Here is a 16,310-nt window from a genome sequence, read left to right as displayed (position 1 = left end):
CACAGGAAGTGCAACAAAAAAATAGAAAATAAAACTATGAGGATACAAAGGGGAATAGACAGGCAAGCAAAGGATGAGGAAATGGTAAACTGGATGCGTTTAATAGTGATAACTGTACCAAAACCAATGTAATGTGATATAAGCCAATCCAGAACAGATTTCTGGTTCAAGGCTAAACAGTAAGCCATTCAAATGGGAACAGTACAAGAAGTTTCTAATGTAATTAAAAAAATTGTCTAAATAGTTTCATAATATTCCCAGAAAACATTATGATGTACAGAGAACAAAGCTGGATCACATTAGAAGATGAAACACTGTTTTAACTTCACATATATCATGAGAGCAAATATGTACTATTTCAGTCAATTTTCAAAGGTTAGAACAATGTGGAAGACACAGTTTTAACAGAATTTATTTGCTCTAGATTTAAGAAAGAGAGACAAAACAAAGCAATTATAAAATCTTAACAAGATTTCATTCTGGTTTCCTGAACTCCAGTCAAGCTTATGAACAGAGACATTAGGCATTAATCATATGCTGGTAAACCAAAAAGCTCTGGTTTAAAGTCCTCCATGGAATTGAGCAGTAGAGTCGCCTCCTTTTTAAGATCAGGACTTAAATTTTCATCTGGAATCATAACCACTTGCATTCCTGCTGCCAGTGCTCCTTTGACTCCAAGCGGTGAATCTTCAAACACAAGACACTGAGAAACAAGGAAGTAAGGAAAAAGAAGAGGAAGAATAATGTTATTACAAACTTTTAATATTCTATTTATAAAGAAAGAATGATACTGAATAAAACAGATTTAGACAATCCCTAATTAGAACATGGCTAAACCTCCAAATTTGAACATCTGCAAGGTAACTAACCTTAAATTAATTAATTAATTCAAAAAGCATCAACACACATATTCAAATCCCAACAATTGATTATCCAGATGTTTCTAAGAAATTTCTTTTATAGCAATAGATTTAAACAGAGGCTTAATGTAAAGTTAAGCGTGTGCTTACATAGCTTTACAAGCAGGCAATTTAACTAAGACCAACTTTACAACTTTGCATTTCTCAATGTATATGAGAGGTGAAAAGACTAAAGTACTTAGGTCAATATTAGGACTCTGAGTGAGTGGAGAGTTAGGTAGAAATTATTTGTCAGAAGAGTACTGCTGAATTAATTGCCTCATGTTTTATTTCTTTCAAAACAATGGTGACAAGAAAATCAGCAATTATACTGGACTGCTACTTTCAGAGAATACAGTTTAGTCAGGTTAAAGTTACATATCTTAAAACCGTCAAAATCGCAGAGTAGTGAAATTACGGACAACGTGAAATCAAGGTTGTAAAAAATAATTATTGTTTGTGTGAAATCTGAGTTTAACAGTACAATACTGAATAAGAAATACAGTATTTTTCAAATTGAATGGCTATACTTTTTTAAAAAAAAATTGCATTCATTTTCTCTGTTTCGGCATTTAAACTAATCTGGATAACATACTGTAGCTTTTGATTACTGGATTAGAAACTGACTTTTCTGAAAAAAGCAAGCACTTAGTATCTTAGTATTTTTTAAGTCCTAACATAAAGGTACTTCATACTATTCGGTTTAATTACTTCAGCAATTAAATTGAAATGTTGTAGATTAAACTAACTAAAATAAGAGAGATGAAACATCCAATCTCTTTATATAGCATGCATTATCCATATACATATATAAGAAACATACAAAGTCTGGAAAAACTTGAAAGAAAACAACCAAAGGTACGTTCTCAGAGTTTCAAATTACAAATATTATTGGAAAAAAATATTCATGTGTGCTTTAAAGCAACAATCATGAGCTCAGTCAACTACATAGTAATTAATATTCATTAAAAATAAATATGACTACCAAACGTACAATCTCACCTTCAGTACTGTTTGGTTTGCCTAAGTAAAATTTATAAAGCTACTTCAGCATCTGATATAAAATTAGATTTCGATAGATAATACTTCTTCATACTTCCCACCACCACAATATTTTTACTGACCTCAAAGATATTAAGATATAGAATAACTAAAGTGCTGAAAAGTTTGTCCTCTCAATTTTTTTGCACGTATCTGAATAATACTGGAGTTTTTGCAATTGGCCAGTGCACCATTTCATAGAACTCTTCATTTTTCCTTACTATATGGGTAGGGTACATTTTAGCAAAACACAAGTATTATCTAGACATGAAATACAGTACTGAAGAGTTGAACTAATTGAATTAAATTGAAATATGTTTGCATATTTCAGAGTAATAATGGCAGAGTGAACCCTATTTAAAAAAAAAATAAAACAAGTCAGTAACCAGTCACACTGAAAATAATGTTTTTTCTGTCAGCAAAAGCTGAAGGAAATAAGACAGTAAGCATACAGTAAGCATCCGAGGTTAGTATCAGCTGAGGACCATAACTAAAGGCATGGAATAAGGCAAATGACATTAAGGAACCATTTAAAACACATGTAAAATAATTTTACAAAGACACACACAGTTCAACTGGATTGTGAAAATCTCATACAAAGTCAGGTTGATCACCTGGCTCGAACATTTATATAATAAAACATTATGCTTCTGAAGTTCATTCTAGCATGAAATAAAGAATCTCTTCCTTATGTCATGCAATCTTAAGTTTGAATTTTTGGTCATGAACAATCCAAAGTATGGACAATTCAAGTATCCAATATCTGAGACTTATGCTGACCAATGCTTTCTAACAGTTCTGTAATTCAGACTGTATTTACTAGCGAAGTTATTAGTAGTGTTACTACCGCTAATATCAAAAATATTGCCACAAGTCATTTCAGTAATTCAATACTGATGCTGGGATAAAAGTACAGTGCTCTCCACAACCTCCAGTCACTGAAACTACAGCTCATTACTAATTTTTCTCTCATGCATTAGGCTATTCTTTATGGTCTCTGCCAACGTAGCCAATGCTCTCCTACACTGGATGAGTCTTATCCTTCTCTTCATAATATAAGAGATTGTACCAAATAATACTTACTGGGTGAAAATAATTAATAGAGAAAATTAGTTTAACTTTTGCCTGAATTCAGATTTTATGCATTGGAAGGGAACATACAACAGTATAACACATCTTTTTGCTTTTAGGTTTCTTAAAACACTCTTTGATCAAGAAAGATTAAGGATGTGCAGAGTTTATCTGTTCTGCTCTCAGAGTACCAAGTCACAACCTGTAAAACCTTTATTATGATCAAAGAAAACACTTTTGCAAGACATATTAAATAGATGCACTATATAAGTGTATCCCATTTCTATGATATGTATCAGAGATCAGAACAGATAGAAGGAGTGAACCCTTTCTTTACACTTTCTTTTCTTTTTAAAATATTGATCCTTGCCCATGAATACATCTTCAAGAACTTGGGGTCAGACAAGGAAAAGCAAAATGTGTTTTCTACCTTCCATTTTATAAAGCAAACTTTAGTAACTTTCAGTGAGCCAACAGAACTAAACCAATATCTCCTGTGCTGATTTCATTTATACAATTTTTAAATGCCTTCTTTTCTTCTTCCAGTTTGAACAATATGATATTTTCAACTGTTGATCAGTTTTTGTACTATAAATATGCAAATCTGAAACAGCTGCAATTAGAACTGAAGCATACTTCTGCCTATTGGTTTTCCTAAGAATGGATTAGTTTGTTACCCTAAGAACTCTATGCATCCTGAAACAGTAAATGAAGCCCTAACAGGCTTTCCTTTTTGAAGACAAAACTTAAATGTTGCACAAAACAGCATTATCAAGGCTTTTCAGAGACTGTTTCTAATCCAGGTCATACAAAGAATTGTACTTCTCTACTGTCTTAAAAGATTTAATTGACTTCCATGATGTAACTAAACTTAGTGTATGAGAAGAGATGATGATTATGGAAGGAAATATGCATAATGAACAGCTTAACTAATTCCCTAGAACTAAATGCAATTAAAACTCTTTAATTACCAAAGAAATCATGCAAATGACCTATAATTATAGTGCTTTTAACATTTCGGGAAACAAAATAAGTGTACAAGGTCTTCCTCCATTCTTTCTTCATACTGACACTTATTGTCAACAGCACAGCAACATTTTTAATATATGATGAAAAGTTTACAGAGGTCACATACAAAATGGATTTATTAAGTTTGTTGCACAGAGATGTTATAAACTGCTCACTGTCCTGGCCCACCCACATCCTAAATTTAGAGATGTGAAAGCAGCCAAGTTCTTCCCTGTTTTGCATAAATATTGCAACATCAGCATCACTCCAACCAAGAGAGACAGATGAGATTTATACAGATTTCAGCTGAGATTCTGGCTCCTTTTCTGTAACTTGTGTCACTGAAAAATACTACTGCTATAAGATCTCGCAAAAGGTCACACTAATGTAGGATAATTTTAACTTTGGAATGAACTAGATGCTTAAAAAAGAAAGTAGTAAAGCACATTAATTTATATTTCACTCTGCAGATCTAGCATAAAAGAAAAAATAATCACACTACTTAAGAAAGACATATTATCACCACAACATACCATTACCTCATCTTCCTACATGAAATTTAAGAACAGAAGGAACAAGCTGCTAGTTAGACCTATGGTTTCTACAACAGACCCTCTCTTCCCTATATACCGTAAATGTCTGGATGGAACAATTATATAAATTACAGAGATAATCATATGTGTTAATAGTAAAAATGGACAATCAAAAAGTTTTGAAGGACGGGAGATTAATATCAGTTTTTAAATAAACAATTTTAAAAGCCCGTGTGTATTCTATGCATGGGAAGTAATTATTGAACACATAACTTTGATCACATAGGACATTATTTTACCAACTCTATAGCAGAACAATAGGCATATGTAAAATGGCATATGTACATAGATTCTATACATTCTGTACATAGAATCACAGAATCATAGAGTGGCCTGGGTTGAAAAGGACCACAATGAACACCTAGTTTCAACTCCCCTGCTATGTGCAGGGTTGCCAACCACTGGACCAGGCTGCCCTGGCCTTGAATGCCTCCAGAGATGGAAGGCAAGTTGTTTGCAAAATAAACATTTAAATAAAAAATACCATTTATTGCTTTACAAAGAAAAAATGAAAATAAATTTTTCAACTTCTTAAAAATTGGTAAATAGAGCACAAGATTATTTCATATTTTCTTAAAAGAATCTTCTTTTGGTTGGTTCTGGTCTGATTCAATCCTTTCAACTCACTGAAATCGTTTGCAGACACTGGGATTTAGACACATTTTAGTACTTTGAGGCAAGGTTGAACAGGTTGTATATAGGTATGAAGTACAAATACTGCATTATCTTTGAAGAAAGAATGAGAAGAGTAGGAACTGTGTGCTAATTTCTCCCCTTTCCCCTTAACACTTTCTTTTATTATTACATTGTTTTTCTTATATGCAACACAGAAAACAGCTACTATGGAATTAATAATAAAACATTAGACTTCAGTTTTCATTTTATCTATCATCACCGTTACACTTACATTGCCTTTTGTTCTGTGGTTAAGGTTTTCACGGGGTAAAAAGTACTTAAAAACCCTTCCATCTTACTGAGTTTTAGAACAAAATTAACATAACCTTGCCTTCTAAGGAACTACAGATGGAATGACTCTCCAACCATGTGGGAAAAAAAAATCATTGGGAAAAAGTTGTACTCAGACTAAAAATAAACACACATTCTATGTGTATGAAAGTTTTTATAATTAAAGACCAATAATCTATTTTATTCTCCCTTTCTGCTAAATCAAAACAAAAAGGGAAAATAGTAGAGTTTTGAGCGATTAGATAGATTTAAAAAGGGCTAGTAAGACCTTTGAGAGGTTATCCCAATGTTCATTCTACAGCTTCTGAACTAGATCATTCTCTTTCTGTGCTTAGTGAGAAGGAACAGTAGAATATTATTTTATATCCTGTCTCCAAATGACCAGAAACATTTTTATCAGAATGTTATGTATTATGTTTGAAGCTTCTTATGGATTATATATGGCACTTCCATAAATTCACTGCTTATCCTCATTGATTTTTCTCCTTCATGGTCAAATCAATAGCACAAAAGCATATTAAGCTATTTTTAAAATTTGGAAAACCTGGAAAATCTGGAAACATTAATTTATGTAGACACGCACAATGTAGTCTTCCATAAACATTTAAAGCCTAATTAAAATTCTATCATATCGTTTTAAAAACAAATGCTCTATTGAACTCAGTGGATAAAAAATCATCACCAAAACAGGCCTTCAAACGAAACTGACCAAGTACAACTAGCTCACACTGGTTTCAGAAATATGCTGTTAATCTTTGCTAACTAGAGGGTGGTCTTTTGTTTCTACTGATAATTTGTCCTCTGAATTCCAGAAGTATTTTTACTTCTTTAATAATAAAAATAACAATAATAAAAATAATAATAAAACAAAAACTATCAGAAAACAAATAAACAAACCTAGTTAATACCCTGTGGTTATATTAAAATCTAAGTAGCATCTAAGAAATTCTTACTCTGAAAGATAATAGCATTCTGTTTTTTTTTGTTTTGTTCAACAACTTTTACTTTGCTATTTTTTCTTTTTCAGATTTTCAAAACAGTTCCACCATTCCTGACCAAATGCTGCTAATATGAGTGATCTAGGAATTTTCAAGAACTATAATATAATTTGGAATACAATGTCGACTCATCCACATCCCTTACTAAAAAACAAGAGGAATCACCAACAACTTCACTATCATGTCACAACAGAGCTGGTAGGCTATTATTTAGGTAACTTGTGATTCCTTTTTTCTTACTCTTTAACATACAAAGAGTATCTAGAAACAAGGGAAAGAATATATTTCTCTGTAACCCACTTACCAGCAGACTTACTCAAACAATATTGAATAAATGCATTTTAAGCAGCAAGAGTATTTGCAATTTTGGTCTATGACTTTGTTAACTCAGAACACTTAATAACAAAAACAAGAATAAAAACAAATAATTTGATTAATGTTTCAAAATTTTTGGACTTAATCTGTTTCTGGAAAACAGTGGGAATTCTCAGTAGAAACAGTGAATTACACTTCATTTTATTTAAAGGATATCTGCCAGGGATAAAAGAGTAATATTAAACATACCGCTTAAGAAAGTCACACAGTTTACAGTTCTTCCTCCCTCTCTACCCACCTTCTCTCCCCACCCCAAGTTCCTTCTATTGAGAAAGTACTCAGAAGCAAGCCAAGCTGTTTTTAAATGATACAGCAGCTGAAAAAAAAAGCTGAAAAGTTATACTCAAGTTACGCATCAGCATATCAGGAATACCAACTACAAGCCACCATTCTGTATGATTCATATCAAAAATTGTTCAGAATTTACATGTGCATTGGCTATTTAATTCAGATTTTTATTAACTCGCTAGTATTATACTGTGCAAGTCAGTATAAGAATCAAGTTATTTACTAGAAAATCTACAATTTGAAAAATAAGAAGTCATTAGCAGAACTGAAATACAACCAACATCACACCAAAGTGTTACAACTGCACATTATTACATTACTCTGCATATCCAGCAAAATGCTAATCCACATTTAAGCACATACTAGCAGCTACTGTCTCACCAGTTCATCAGAAGGTGGGCCAGAAAGATTGAAGCAGTTTGAATGGGGAAGAGGAAGAACAAGGAGAAATTTCAAATTTCTTGCTTATTTTCAAGACTCAATGAAGTGAGAGAAAGTGCCTGTGTGAGTGACAGTCTGATCCAGACACAGCAGCTCTGTGAAGCAAGGAGAAGGTGACATTTACATGCGGGGTTATTCTGATAATTTCGGATGGACGGAGCATTCTTTTTATAGAGGATTGTGTGTTTAGAGGACAGCACACTGAGAACTTTGTATGGTAACTCGTGTTACAGGCCACAAGAAATTCCCAGGCATTTCTGAAACAGTACCCAATTATCCCCACAGCAGAATTCAGAATTCTAACTCAATCAACTGTGGCTTGGATTAGCAATAGAAGAATACTGTTCTCTTATGGAGGACACAGGGCAAATACTTAGTATGCTCTCTACTGAAGCTATTCTATTCAAAAGCATAACATGCCCTTTTTTTTTTTTTTTTTTTTTTTTTTTGTAATGTCACAGCTCTAAAAGTAGTAGAAGTAGACTGAAAAAGGAATTCTGTGCAATGGCCTAGTTGATCCGTGCTGCCTTCCCTTCCACACTGAAGCACATTTACTAAAACCATTGACTTTCTTGACAGGTAACACAGAACACACACATACAGTTGCATCTTGAGTGTAAAGTCAGAGTAATTTACACTTGAAGGGATCTCTGGAGGCGATTTAGTCACAGATCCTTCTCAAAGCATGGTGGGACTGTTCAACCTTTATTGCCATGCCACCACCATCTGCCTCTGACATCCTGGACTAATATAATAAAATAAGAGGCAAAACTTTACTTTTACTTTTTTTTTACTTTTTTAGAAAACCTTTTTTTTTTTTTTTTTTTATCAAACCCTCAAACAAAACCAGTTACGTTTAGCCACACCTTCAAGACCGGAAAACTCAGAACATATATCCTAAGACAATCTTTATGTATGGAAGAGAAATTTCCATTCTTGGTCTTCAGACATATTTACTCTCTGATTTATACATTTTCTGTATTCTGCTGAATCTTACCTATATGTCTCACTAGACATAGTTGAAACCAACATGCAAAGTTTTGAAATATCGTAGAGAGAAAATACTACCACTCGTCTTTCACTTCTTCACCTGACAGCTTGTCCTCTCTCTTTTTTTTGTAGTCACAGCACTTTTTACCTGGTCGCCAGAACATATCTTTCAATAGATTGTATGGCAGTGATACTTTGTCATCTTGACATACCTGATGAAGTCTACTTTCCCCAGGGAATCTTATATACTGACTGGAAGCAGAAACTTCCAAGTTATCAGCAAAATGCTGCTCACGCCACTCAGCTTCCTGTCAATTTAACCAGAAGAATTTGTGGCAGTAACTGTGGCAGTGTCTATTTCAGAAGTGATCACGTTGCTGTAATAAGAGGTGCATTCTCTCAGTTCGTGTGTAGTGATGGTTAGAACAATGCAAAATCACTGTCTCCAATATGCTACAGTAGTTTTGCTAACATATAAATAGGCATGATTTGTTTTTTAAAAGCAAAGAGGAGGTGGTGAAAGGGGTGGCCTGATCTTAAGCAGAAAGTACTTAGCTTTCTTCCCCCAAAACTTTCTAAGTACCTAACCCTAAACTCTCTTGCAGTTGCTTATTTGTATGTAGACTTCAAAAGTTAGTGGAGAAGGCAATTTAATTTTGATTTAACTGTGAAGAAATGCAAAGAGCTTACATTAGTATTGCGGTGATTGAGAGATTTTCTGATAGAACTTTTCTTTCTCCTCATCATAAGTTCTCTAATGGTCGCTTAGCAATATGTTTTTACTATGTCTTTTGCACATTTGTCACTCAAACCCTTAAATTTAGAAGTTTCATTACAGTGCCATCTGTCTCCACACCAGTGAGTATGGCTGTACATTTCTGAACAGGAAAGAAGAAGTTGATTCCATCCTCTCAAAAATAAGTAATCACAATAGCTGGTGGACACCAAGCTGACCATGAACCAGTAATGTATTTTCATGGGAAGAAGACTGATGGTACACTGGGCTGCTTAAGGAGGAGTGCTGTTTAAGGAGGATCCTTCCCCTCATAGAATCATAGAATCATAGAATCACCAAGGTTGGAAAAGACCTAAAAGATCACCCAGTCCAACCGTTCACCTATTCCCAATAGCTCCTACTAAACCATGTCCCTCAACACAACATCCAGTCTTTCCTTGAACACCCCCAGGCTCGGTGATTCCACCACCTCCCTGGGCAGTCCGTTCCAGTGCCTGACCACCCTTTCTGAAAAGTAATACTTCCTCATGTCATTCCTCATGACATTCCTCAGCACTGGTAAGACCACACTTGGAGTCCTCTGTCCTATTCTGGGTTTCCAGTATGAGAGAGATAGACATGCTCAAGGAAGACTAATAAAAAGCTACAAAATGACTTAATGAGCTGTATCATTTCTCTTCTATTATCCATAGCAGACAGAGAAATCTGATGAGGTTTAACAAGAGCAAGTGCAGCGTTTTGCATCTGGGAAGAAAAAATATATATATGCATCAGTACAGGTTAGGGTATGACCTGTTGGAGAGGACCTCTGCGGAGAAGGACCCCCAGGTCTTGGTGGACAACTGGTTCCCCATGTGCCAACAGTGTGCCCTTGTGGCCAAGAAGGCCAATGGTCTCCTGGGGTGCATTAAATAGAGAGTGGCCAGTAGGTCAAGCGAGCTGATCCTCCCCTCTACTCCAGCCTGGCGTAGCCACATCTGTACTACTGTGTCTAGTTCTGGGCTCCTCAGTTCAAAAAAGACAGGGAACTTCTAGGGAAAGTACAGTGGGCAGCTACAAGGATGATTTGGCACCTGGAACATCTCCCTCATAAGGAAAGGCTGAGAGGGCTGGACCCATGGGAATCTTATTGATGCTTACAAATACCTAAAGGGCAGGAGGAGTCAAGTGGGTGTTAATGCTGTTCTGTGGGGGAGGCATGTATATACGTGTATTGTATAAGTGCACATATTTGTGTTACTACTAAAAATACACAGCCTCAATGCTGTTTGGATGTGGGTCTATGGATCTGTGGCAGCCTGCTTCTATCAGGGTGCAGAATTTAAAACAGTTATTATATGCACTTGCATACGCAGCATATAGTTTAAAATGTGCATCTATGTTTATGACTATATACAGACATAAAACTGTATGAATTTATACAGCTAACATCAAATGCTGTCAAAATATCAACTGTAATTCAGGAAAGGATGGGGAGAAAAGGCTTCTACCACAATACTTGGTCATGACTGAAACAAACCCTTAAGAGGATATCCAGCAGGACAGTATACAATACAGTTTACCAAGGTTTTCCCCAGACTAGGTTATTAGTTTTAAATTCCATGACATCTGATATTCTCAGTATTTGTAAGTTTCCACTGTAATTAATTTTTCAGCCTAATAGAAACATACGCAATTATACTTTGCCTGCTGAATAGTTTCTAATTAAAAAATGTATTCTTTGCTAAATGTCCCACAGATTTAGCAAAATAAGGAGTAATTCATATTCCACACTGTCACGATGTGTGACAGTGTTAACAGATATTAAAGTAACATAAATGAATTATGTATCAGATACAGTACAGTGTATCACCGATACTAATAGGCCAATGCCTGCTGTTTTCTTCAAGTGCTTCCATCTCATTAACTGTTGCAGAGTTTGAAGAAGGCGTACAGGAACAATTAGACAGATTTTTGTTTTCATTCATGTCAGTCTCCTCCCATGTTCTATTAAAAATTTGTTTCTGAACGACAATTTTTTAAATTTATTTTTTGTTGTAATCAAACACAAAATCAGTAGCCCAGCTTTAAATACTTCTGCAACATTACATTCCAGACATTTACTCAAAATAGTTTTAGTAACCTTTGTTGGTGCAGCTGGCATAATAAGGTAGATTTGTTTCAGGGCCTATGAATGAAAGTGAGAAAAGATGAATCCACACAACCAACACAAAGGTAGGTTTGAAAAAGTAGATATAAATTCTCTAATATACATAAGCTTATTGATACTGGCAGAAGCTTATGTGTCAACAGGTTTGGTGCTTCACTGCACCATGAGAAATGGTGCAAAAAAACACCATAAGTTCTTGCAAATTAAGGCAATTTTCATTTGTATGAAATGGAACTCATTAATAGAGGCATCTGCAAATAAAATATGAGAACCATATTTATTGTCTATGTATTTATAAAGAAATAAAAAGTAGTTGGTTTGTTTTTGTCAGGTAGCATAAGTTTTTAATGTCGCCAACATTCAGACCTTCAATTCAGATTTACTAAACTGTCAAATAAAAGCAATTTTACAATGTATATAATTGTAGTTCATTTCTGATTCTCCATAAGGAATCGGCCCCTTTCCTTCTCCTTGAAGCAAGAAGGAAGAAATGTTAGAGAAAGAAATTCTAAATAAAACAGAAACAAAGAAAGAAACATTCAGGAACCTATATACGCTGTGATATTCAAAGAATGTAAACTTTGAAATCGAAAGACTTCCATGGTGACTGCCTCCAAAATTAGATTAATATTGTTCAAGAATAGGTCCTAATCTGACAGAGGGAAGCAGCTGTAGACCTGTTTGCCCTGATCCAAGCAGTACTGAGACTGTGCCCAGTAGGCACATACATACACATATATAAACATAATGACTACTCACATAGATCAATAGCTATGCTCACCTCTCTCATGACTCCAAACAACCACAAATAGCCTCATTTTATTCCCCTCTCTGATAACAGAGCATGAAGTTCTGGTGCTGGCATATTTTCATATACACAGTACAGATCCCTCCAATTGCTGGGCTCAGATGTTAGAAGCTGCTCCTGAATCCATGTCTCCTAGGTTGCCTGCTGCAGTGGTTTTACATAAATAGGTAGCTAAGCTCCAAAAATGTACTTCCTTGTCATCTACAGAAAAGTGGGTGTCTGTGATGGGTCTGGGAGCTGACTTGCAGGGTACAATTTAGGATTCTCCACCTTCCTTTGCTCCTCTGCACTCTTTCTGTGGTTCTTTAGATGAGATTTAATTAGATAACTGAATGACTGCATCCTGTGGTATATATTCCTTATGCTCCATCCAATTCTATCCAAATTTCTTTAATATATGCTGCTTGATCCTCAACGTGCAAGATCAGGAATTCAACTAGTTTTCCACAGGTCTTTATAACTCAGAGCTTTTGTAACGTGCATTATACTACATACAGCAATCAACAGGAGAAAGAGAGTTACCAAAATCAGACATTCTATTTTTCCTTTCTTTTCCATGATGCTATTATTCCAATATTCAGTTTGATCCTAAAGCAATACAGCACAGCATGCCACAAGCATTATTATGTCTTTATACTGTAGAGTAACTGAAATCCTTTTATTAAAATAGAGCATTCTGTGATGGATTTCTTCATTCCTGGAGTGACATTGAGCCTGAAGCTCTTACTTGTAATCACTTTATACAAAGCCAGATCACATACTCAACTGCAAGTTGAGAAGCTAAGGAATCAATCCACATACTTTTTAAAAATTGCATGAAAGCTGATAAGACTAAATTGCTCTTGTAAAGAATTGATACATGTGAAAATTTGAAAGAAACTATGATGACTATGCTGAACAGATAGTTTGTTGTTGATGTTGTTTTGTTGGTTTTTGTTTTTTGTTTTTTTTTTTTTTGAAATAGACTTTTGGAACATTTTATTCATTTTTCATTAACATCGTAACATTAAAACAAAATCAACCCCTAAAAAACTTCAAAGAAACAAGAAGATAGTTATTCCACTGAATATTAATCATCATAAGAAAATTTCAGGCTGTAATATACTAATGCTGCAGCTGTAAAGAAGAGCTATGAATGACATAAAATTAGGATTTCAACAAAGAATCAGTAAAAGTCTTCCATTACCTTACTCAAAATCAACCAATATTTTTAAAGCATAGTTGATCTCAAGTGATTGTTAGGATGTTATGAAAAACAAAAACAAATAAAAGCAAGTGACAAGAGAAAAGGACAGTAGTAAATAGTCCAAATGCCTTCAAATTACTATAAGGAAAAGCAGAATAGAAATAAAACTCTGCCATCAGTATTTCTACAGAAAACCTTTCTGCATTGAGAGACATGCCAAAGTACACATTTGCAGCTGAATTTTCTTTCCACTATCTTCATGAGATTATAAATTTAGAAGGGTAACATCCTAAATGTTTGAAGAGATTTTGCTATAATGTTAGCTCTGTCACATCATCTACTAATGCTCCTGAGAAAAAATGCTTTTACTATATCAGCATATACATCATTAACTTACCTACTGTTTCCTGACTCTTTATCTACACTCCCTAAAAAATTTCTGGGACATCATTAAGGACAAATGGCCTACTAGACGCTATTAACTCTCCATAATTTACAATGAAGCTGTATAGAATATAAATTACTTAATGTAGTAACAAATTTAACTTTTTGTTTTCACCTTCAAGGCCCTACATTATCTTACCAACAATTATTGTATGTCTTGCTTTTATTTCCTCGTATTCCCTAGGCACCTTCTATCCTTTCACTTAATTACGTTCTTTATCTCCTTCTCCTACTTTCAGTTGTGTGTCTAATATCAGGCTGACTTCTTTATCTTGTACAATCTCCATGCACATATTCTTCATGTTTCTTCCAGCAGTATCTTTACAAATACACTTTCAGGAATCATCAGTACATTGTTTTCTCCCTCTCCTTCACTGAACTATTAACTGAAATGTGTCTTACAACATTTTTCCTCCTTGCTGGACTAGAGAATAGAGCTGAAAGCTAATGCAGAGCTGATTGATTCAGTTCTTAACTCTATAAAAAATGTTAACTAATGAAGCCTGAGGAAAACTGAGGGAGAATACTTGCTGGTCCTCTAAAATAGGAACTTGGAAAAATCATTCACTATGAACATCCACAGCAATAACCAAATGCCAAACAATGTGGTGTGTAGTGGGGAACTAGTAGCTTCTACAAGGCACCTCTTGACTTCTTATAGTTTTACATGGTTACATATATAACGGCACTCTATCGCTTGCCAAGATTAGATTCCATGCCTATCATCCAATAAACATTAATTTGATTTCTTTTTTTTCCCCCCTCATAGGTTAATGTGTATTTAAGGATCATTGTGATGTAGATGGTGAGCAGCCATGGCACACAAATATCAGGAAACTTGGAGCATTCCAAGACTATTAATATTAATAGTATAGTAGAGTCATACATTATGCCTGCATCCTAGAACACCTGACCGTTGGACCCTCAGCTTTCCACGCACATGCTCCATAAAATATAACTCATGGAAACGATGAGATTGTAATTTATCTGGTTATATTAAAATTATAAAACTATCTCCTCAAGGAAACAAGGAAACACTTAAAAAATCTGGAAGCATGTTTTGCTGAAGTTTAAGGAAAAAATACATCTTTGCAATGGAAATTTTCTTACTGAAAAATTTAAAATTTGCAATTCAAAGCGATCTTCAAAGAATAAGTCACGGCTAATTTTAAAGCTGGAAGTGAGTTCTGTGTGATGTACACTATCATTTGTCATCAAATAAAAGGTTCTGTTTGACTTTCACTTTGGAAAACTGCATTATTGAAAGTGGAACGCAATAAGATATGGCACATACTATTATGCTTTTTACCCCTGGCAATTTTTGTTTTTTAATCTGTAAGAGCTCTGAGGCTCAGGACAATAGGTTGAAGTCTCTAATTTTTCTACTCTTTAGTCTAAAGGTGGAGGATCCAAATACTTTCTAGAGACAGCAACTGAACAGATTGCTACGACTGGACATGTGTTCAGGAGAAAAAGTACAATTTCCTAACAGAGGCAAATATTTTCTATAAAACAACATTTACAGTAATGGATGAAATCTCATCTACTCAGCTAGTCAGAAATACCTCAAGGCTCTAAAGCAACTTCACTATGAAGTGAAGGATATTAATATTTCTAATATTATCAAATGCTACCATTTTAGAAAGTAACTATAGATTCATTTTAAAATAATTCTACTGCCCAGAGAATTATGGACAAGTATGTCTATATATTTAGTAAAGTCTACCATGACACAAAGTTATGTGAGTTAGCTGGGATGAGAAAGATTTGTAAGAAACTTATTCTGAGTAGTCAAATGGCAAATGAAGTAAAATGGTCAAGAAGCTTATGTAATACATATTATATGGAAAAGAAATAAGTCATATGCACATCTTGATACATAAAGTTTAAGTATTAGACATAACTGTAGACAGCTCAATGAAATACCTTAGCTTGACAATAAAAACTGCACAAGTTACTACAAAAAAAGAAAGTAAATAACGTGGGTGATAGGTGTAAAAGGCCTCTCATTTTGTTATACTGGCCCATAAAATCATAGGCAGATGGTGGTATTGCAGTAGAAACTGAACCTTCCTGTCAATATTCTGTTACATTTTGTTGCTGTTTGACAAATGGCATTAGAGGGGAAGTCTGGCTAAATGATGTCTGACATGGAAGTGCATACAAAGTGAAGGTGTGTAATTGAATTCTCCCATGTAGAAAAAATTGTATTTGTTGACATTCACCGACATTTGCTGAATGTTTAAGGAATCCAAATAGTAGATGCCAGCATGGTGGATGGTGCATTTCAGCAGTGGTAACAGCAATATGAAAGATA

The 16,310-nt window shown here is 34.5% G+C and overlaps 1 protein-coding gene across 1 annotated transcript in view; it reads right to left on the bottom strand.

Moving 5' to 3' along the window:
- Window positions 1–396: 396 nt before the first annotated feature.
- Window positions 397–16,310, bottom strand: part of LOC122155675 (pseudouridine 5'-phosphatase) — a 57,642-nt gene continuing 41,728 nt past the window's right edge. Inside the window, exon 4 of the mRNA XM_042809740.1 lies at window positions 397–703. Coding sequence (XP_042665674.1) covers window positions 527–703 — 177 coding nt within the window. The 3' untranslated portion in view covers window positions 397–526. The remainder of the gene's footprint in view (window positions 704–16,310) is intronic.

This window comes from Centrocercus urophasianus, unplaced genomic scaffold (assembly GCF_019232065.1).
Source record: "Centrocercus urophasianus isolate 14NV4802_14NV808 unplaced genomic scaffold, USGS_Curo_1.0 seq_12, whole genome shotgun sequence".
NCBI lineage: Eukaryota > Metazoa > Chordata > Aves > Galliformes > Phasianidae > Centrocercus > Centrocercus urophasianus.
Note: the sequence above shows the minus strand (reverse complement) of the source record. Positions and strands in the feature narration are given on the sequence as shown.